The sequence below is a fragment of the Macadamia integrifolia genome, chromosome 6 (assembly GCF_013358625.1).
Source record: "Macadamia integrifolia cultivar HAES 741 chromosome 6, SCU_Mint_v3, whole genome shotgun sequence".
In the NCBI taxonomy this organism is placed as follows: Eukaryota; Viridiplantae; Streptophyta; class Magnoliopsida; order Proteales; family Proteaceae; genus Macadamia; species Macadamia integrifolia.
Window position 1 is genome coordinate 28,457,059 of NC_056562.1, and position 7,443 is coordinate 28,464,501.

Consider the following 7,443-nt stretch of genomic DNA (forward strand, 5'->3'; position numbering starts at 1 on the left):
TCGTAGAAATTTTCTTGAAAAACCTTGCCAAGATTTTGAAAGAATCTCAATGACAGCTGAGAGTGATCTATGTGGGGAGAGCACAACATCCCCCATAATCTCTCTCCTCTGCCTAGGTCATTTCATTTCACATAGAAGGCGAAAGAGAGAAACTGTGGCTGAGGCTACACTCCCTCACTAGCACAGTGTGACTCAAAAAAAATTTCAGTTTAGTAGATGCAACAAAAAGAATGAAAAGGGATTTGGGGAGGGCCTTTGCAAAAAAAATAAAAAAAAATGAAATAACCATAAGGTAGTTAGTTACCAAAAAAAAATATCATAGTAGTTCCATTTATTATATTTGTCATATCGCCAATCAAAATGGATTTGGGGAGGGCGGAACTTCCACACCAAATTGCTCCACTCCCTTTGAACTTCCATCTATTAATTTGGAATAAGTAGAAATAACCACCTCCCCTCCAAGGGAGGCTCAAGCACGTCATTCAATACAATGTGATCTTGGACAATAAAAACTATAGGCAAATTTACCTTGGATCACATTCTATGACGCTTGACCAAACAGGACCCCAAATAAGATCCAACAAAAATAATTCCCATAAACCCTTTGTGATATCCATTTTCAGGTTTGTAAGACATTCTGAAAATATTTAACCATTGGCCAAGTTTCTCCACACCCCAACCCATCTTTGCTATGAGATGAGTGTTAAACTAGGGTTAATTTCGGACATTCAACTAGTACAGGGGAAGTAATAATGACCCTAAGATCGTGCCACACTCTAAAAACACTTTCTTCTTCAACCATAGCAATGGCTAATAGTTAATGGCTTTCATAACAAACAAGAACAAAATAACCCAAAAAATTAAGGTATCATCCATAAGAGAGCTATGGCATTTCCCTTTTCCCTTGATGGTGGTTTCAGTATTCCAATAGTCACCAAATTTCTTAAGAACGTGAACAGGTGAGGTAATGGTCAACCAAAGATTGACAATGTCCCCCTACAAAACCAACAAGTGATTCCCTGCTAAAGACATCAAAGTATCAGACACCAAAAATAATGAATCAAAATCAAAAAAAAAAATTTCTAAGTACAGTTCTTATCCACAACAACAAATGAAAACAAAACAAAAGATGAACTCAAATTGAACCCTTTGGATTACACCAATCTTCTAAAATTAAGGTTGAACAGGTCCCCTCATTCACATAAACAAGTAACTAGGCATTATGCTAAAATCCATCTGGAAGACAATGTGTGTACATATTATGGCAGAATCATCTTGAACACCTAACAATTGAAAGGAAAAAAGAATTATTTTAACTTCATAGAATACTTGAACCATATCATAAATTTGGACAACTGCCGGAGTTCAGCTTACTCCCAAGCAAAAGGAAGTGTCTGCTGTTCCACATTTTGGGATGGCCCATCAGATCCCACATGAAAGATACACTGACAATGGAGGTCAGCATCACTGGTGTCAGTAACCATTACTGAACCCATCTGTTCATCCTCCATTACCCCTGAGGAATACCGACCTAGACCACGGTACTGCAGATGTGGAACTAGCGGTCGAGCCATAGGGATGGATTCCGGCTGCACCATGTGATTCAGACTGACCCCTGAAGTTTGTGTAGACTGCGTTGACAGAAGAGAGAGAGCACAATCTGAGTCATGGACTCTACTTAACCCATCAGAGAACATTTTCCTAACACCCTCACTCTGTGACGAGGCAATGGTACTAAGAGTTGGCCGGCAGACAGAAGCATCTGGGGCCGTTTGATTTGCTAGTGTGGTGGCAGTACTTTGCATGAAGGGGAATTGCTTCCCTGCTCCTTTGTAGTTGTGAGAGAAGGACTCGGCAAACAGATTTTGTCTGTTGATGAAGTGGTGGTTAAAAATTGTACCATCTTCCTCAGTTTTGACCACCCCAGTCCATGCTGCACTCACCACAGAATTTGTGGGAAATATTTGAGGAGTAGGTAAATGGCAATAACCTGGAACCGTTGGAAGAGGAAGAATTATTAGATATAGTGAAGGAGATACCCATAATTAAACACACGGAACATAATTTTTTTGCAGAAAATGGCAGGAACGAAAGATTTTTCAAGCAATGATTCTTTTGCACGGTAAATAATAACTTGGACCAATATAGATTAATTAGATGATCTTGAACATTTTCAAACCCCTTCCTTAGGGATGGTAAGTAGAATAACCTTCTTACATAAAAGTCAGCAGATATATAGCAGAATGTCCAAAGGTAGCCATAGATATTATGATTGCAAATGACAATCGGTTCCATTTCTGACAAGAAGGATCTCCAAAATAGGCACTAGAAAATTGTGGTCCAGACAGGCAGACATCCTACAACTCTGACAACAAGGGGGAAAAGGAGACAGAAGAAAAAAAAAAAAAGGGTGGGGAAAAAAACTAAATTCTGACATGTATGTGGCAAAAGCTGCAAGTACAGCTTCATGTCCACCCCAAACAAAGTTACTCAGCATAACAAAACCTCCTTAAGTAGGGAAGTGAAACACAAACAAATAAAATCCAATATAGTCTCTTCATGATCAATTTTCTATTCAACACTATGTTGAGCTGTACCTGTACAAGAATGTCATTCTATAACAATCAAACATCCAGGTTCAACAGGGAACAGAGCAAGAATATGTGCAACTTGAGTAGGCTGATTAAGAAGTTAATTACCAGAAAATAACAACACTTAACATGCCAAAAAGCCTGAGAACATTGTCCACAAAAGCTGTACAAATCAATGATGACTTGAACAGATTACCCATCAATTCAGCTAATGCTCAGGCAGTCAGGCAAGTTGATTGTGGAATGAGACAAATGAATGAGAACTCATTGCTTGCCTCAAGTGAAAATTTAGTTCACCCACAGACAAATTGATCATATTTTGAACTCTGAATAGAAATATAACATTTCCCAACATAGAACTCCTCTGCATGAAGAATCCAAACCTTGGTGATTGGACAACAAGCTTCCCGAATTCCCAGACAGGGATTCCGGCTGAGGCTTTCTTCGTCGCCGGTTGTGCCCATCAAGACGTTTCCTACAACTTCTCTTCACCTCATCAAATTCCGCTAACAAATGGAACCTACAAGCGATCAGACAGTTGCAAACAAAATAATGAACAGAAGAATAAAAGAGAAAAGAAACTCCCAGTAATTTTTAAGAGTAACCATTAATAAATATAAAAGCTAAGAGGTTTCTGCCAGCAAGGAAAATGAATAAATAAAATACACAAAACTTGAATTGTTACCCCAATTTGAGTTTATCAAAAACAACATTGAATTTCCTAACAGTTTATAGAAGAATAAGAATACAGAGAAAAGGAAATCTACGATGCCCATCATAGGACCAAGTAGAAGCATGCATGGATGATGGATCAGAAACCAAACTAGGAAATTGCCAGCCAGATGTTGACCAAATAAAGAAAGGAACATATAATCAGTAATATAAACTTTTTTTCACCTTTCTTATAGGGAGAAAAGCGGAGAAAAAGGTGCATGATGCTTTTACTAATTGAGTTAAAATACAACAGGGATAGTCATCAGAGGCAAAAAGCACATATCAAATATGATAGAAGGGAAAGGATAAGAATGCTTAGCTCTGCCTGTGTGTAAATGTGTACTTATATACATAGAAGGACAATACAACAGCCATAATCGTTGCAGCAAATGATTTTGTTAGCAGATTTTGAATAAATCAAAGGATGATCTCCCCCAGGATGAGGTCAGTATTATGCAGCATTTGGTAAACCATGTCTACAGGCAATTACTGCGGTACCTAAGAGTAGCATTGGTTCAAAAGGCACCCAGTTAAAATTGTCAGCGAAGAAACACAAATCAAATCAAAGATGAATCATTTATTGAGACCCCACTCCATCCTCCCTTACTCCATTCAATAAACATTCCTTGCCCTCTTTCTTACCCCACTTTTCTTGACATACAAACATTTGGCAAGTGAAAGTGCATAACGACAAGGGAAATCCAAACAACTAAATTGAAACATGTTCTCATAATGCAAACCCCTCTTCTCATGATTAATTACGGTATTTGACATAATAGATGTAGCTGTATTATTCTCCACAGTAAGGTTTTGACAGGGCACACCATCAATTAAGTGAAATGCTAAGGAGGGAAATCACATCCAAATAACAAAACAAACCTCATGTTCTGGATAGATATAACCCTATATGGAGAAGAATGGCAGCAGTCATATAGTCTACATCAAATAAGTTGAAATTAACTTAGTGAGTTGTGTTGTATGTAACGGGTGAGCAAGCAATCCTAAAACTTAATTGTAGAACAAAGAAAGAGAAGATAATATCATAAATAAGAAAGAAAAAGAGGAGCAAATATCCGTCCTAAGTGAAAATAAGATGATGTAGTCATATACAATGCTTTGTCCATGCCAAGAAAAACTGCTAGGCATGGCCATGTAAATTCCAAATGAATACGGTTATGTACTGTGCAATAAATTTTGAAGTTCAACCATTTATTGAAAGACTTATGTATCAAGAATATACACTATCCTTGATCATCACATTATAACTACAACTCTGTATAGTATCAACTACAAATAAATGCATTTGAAAACAATAAATAATACAAGCAATTCATATACCTCATTGCTCTGAATAAAGGATAACAGAGGGGTTGGGGGGGGAGGAAAGTGTAAAATTTCCATCCCAAATTTCAAATTAGTATGCGGAGAGACTTTCATCTGTATAAGGGGGCTGTAGGATAATTAGTAGCCAGTGTGGGACTAAACTCCCAACAGAAAGGACCTATAGAACTAAGAAGTAGTATTTGGAGTAAAAAGATACTAACTGCAACAAAATAGTTTGCCAGTCATCCATAAGGTTGTAACAGAGAAAGAAAGACTCAACATCCAAAGGGGACCTTGGAGGTGCTCAGTGGAAACTTCCATAATACTCCAGTGACATCCTTCCAACTCCTGGGGTTTATCCCTAACTTAATAGCACAATTTCGCATCCATGGAAATTCACATGACATACCAGAGACAATTTGTTGACTGTAGAACATATTCTGGAAACTATAAAGTAAAAAAAAAAAAAAAAAATCTACAAACATACAGAGAGAGCCAAATGGGTTATAGAATCAAGGACTCAGCAAAGAAAAAGGATTTCCAGTGAAAAAATATAAAATTCTACTGTTTTTCAAGACAAACGGTGAGACTAGTTAAATTGCAAGGTAAAATGTAAGCACTTCCATTGCGATTCGCCTAAACCGGATAGCGCCAACCAACCAAAAGCTTCTAAAAGAGGATTACCAGAATTGCTCAAAAAGCATCCGAGCAATAATAATGTCAAAAAACAAAGAAACATGAACTGCTTAAAAATTAATGGTATGCAGCAACCAAGAAACATTATCGAGATAATGGAATTAGTCAATCAAACATAACACTTCGCTTCCAATAACCTGCTGCACTGCTGACAGAAGCGCTGTGCCTGGCCTCCTACCATCACCATCGGTGTCTTAGAGTGGACCTCGCAAACTTTATGGCGCCTATGATAATCTCTGCAGTTGCTAAGGTCGGACTTGCACCCATCAACCAAACAAGACGCCGTCTGGGTTGCATTACTAGGCGCCCGAGCCCTCTTGGAAGAACTTGATGATGATGATGACACCATTGTCGAGATCCTCTGGTCCTTCAACTTGTCCAAAAACCCATCCCCGAAATCACCCAACCTTCCAAGCTTCAAATCAACTAAGCAATCCCCTTTAGACTTCTGGCCCCCTAAGTTACCAGACCCAACTAGTGGGGCCATGGCTTCCCTCTCCAATTCCACTAAATCCCACGAAGGTGTCTTCAAATCCCTGTCCACATAACCTTTTCCTGTCTCTTCTTCTAATCTTTCTTCTTTCCCCCTTTCTCCCCTTCTCATCATCTCTCCACCGTAAATCAAGCTCTATCACTACTTATCTCACCAACCCATTCATAACCCTTCACAATTTCGCCAGCAGAGAGAGCAAGAACCAAGCAAGAGAAATTAATAGTCAAAAGAAACCAAATAAGAAACAATGAAGGAAGAAGAGTAAGGAATAGCGACTTGGGTCAAGAAATCAAGTTGCAGAGGAACCTCCGAGGAAATGGGAATGAGGTGAAGGAGAGGGGAAACAAAGTAAGGACTGAGGACTGAGGACTGAGGACTGAGGACTGAGCATTGAGGATTTGAGAGTTGAGAGAGTACTTACAGACAAACCGCAACATAAGAAGACCGATTTGGGCTTGCCAGCCATTCATTCTCTGACATGGATTCCATTAAAAATCAATAAGGTGGGAAAGGAAGAGATTGGAAAAAAAAAAACTTTTGAGGGTGTAGGTTAAGATGAACCGCCCTCGCCGTTCCCTATAGCAGGACGGCTGAGCATATTAGCTACTTTTGGTTTTTTCTTTGTTTTTTGGTAAGGAGCTACTTTTGGTTTTATAGGGGAATTAGAGGAGAGGTCAGAGGTGCAATATAGAAAGATGGATAATGCATAAAAGCGTATCGATAGACAGACTCTTGCGGAAAAAAAAAAGTGTATAGAGGAGTAGCAGAATAGTTTCATACAAAAAAGGCAGTGAGGGTATTTTACAGGACTAGGGGAGAGAGAGTTAGTCTATCCTCATCTTTTTTTTCTTTTCTTTCTTTCTTTCTTTTTTTTTTTTTTTTTTTTCTTTCTTTTTTTTTTTTTTTTTTTAATTCCCCTTATGATTCACTAGTTTTCTTTGGTTTGATTTCTATTTATATTTATTTTACTTATTTCTATTTTTATAAGTGTTTGGCATAATTTATAACTCTTACTTCTATTTATAATAAATTAGATTAAATCACAAATTACTCTCAAGTTATTTGTGATTTGTGGTAAGAAATCATTGATGTTGAATTTTGCACTACCTTAAATGAGCACGTGTGTTAAACTACTTAAAATCAAAGGTAATTAAGTAATTTCAATATGTTTTGTACTTTTCTAATAAAAAATCTCAAATCTTATCATCTCTCTCGCTCGAAGCTCAAAGTTGAAGGTGAAACCTGAAACCTATTTTTTCGTTATATAATATATTTTATAAATAGTAACCAAACAAATACTATTTGTGATCCATAATTTATTGTCACAAATAATTTCTAAAAAAATAATTAATAAATACAAATAGAAATCATATCAAAGAGAGCCTAAAACTTAGTTTTTTTTTTTTTTTTTTAAATTTATTGATAAAAAAGTGTTCTCTAAATAAGAGGCATAGATAACATATTAATGAGGTATGACAAAATAATATCATACATAAGAGGATAGTAAGGTTATTTCACTTAAGGTGTAGAAATATGGACAAAGAACTGCTAATGTACCCTATCCAGGCAGCTCCGAGAACATTTTCTTAAAATATTGATAAGTTAAAGACAGCTAATAAAATGAAC

At 37.1% G+C, this 7,443-nt stretch overlaps 1 protein-coding gene across 1 annotated transcript; it reads right to left on the minus strand.

Moving 5' to 3' along the window:
• Nucleotides 1-1,112: 1,112 nt before the first annotated feature.
• Nucleotides 1,113-6,427, minus strand: LOC122082880 (squamosa promoter-binding-like protein 16). Its single transcript, XM_042650691.1, has 3 exons — nucleotides 5,462-6,427; nucleotides 2,975-3,111; nucleotides 1,113-1,990 (listed from the first exon to the last, which is right to left on the minus strand). Exons 1-3 carry the CDS (start codon nucleotides 5,929-5,931, stop codon nucleotides 1,371-1,373), a joined length of 1,227 nt encoding a protein of 408 aa, XP_042506625.1. The 5' UTR covers nucleotides 5,932-6,427; the 3' UTR covers nucleotides 1,113-1,370.
• Between the last annotated feature and the right edge of the window lie 1,016 nt (nucleotides 6,428-7,443).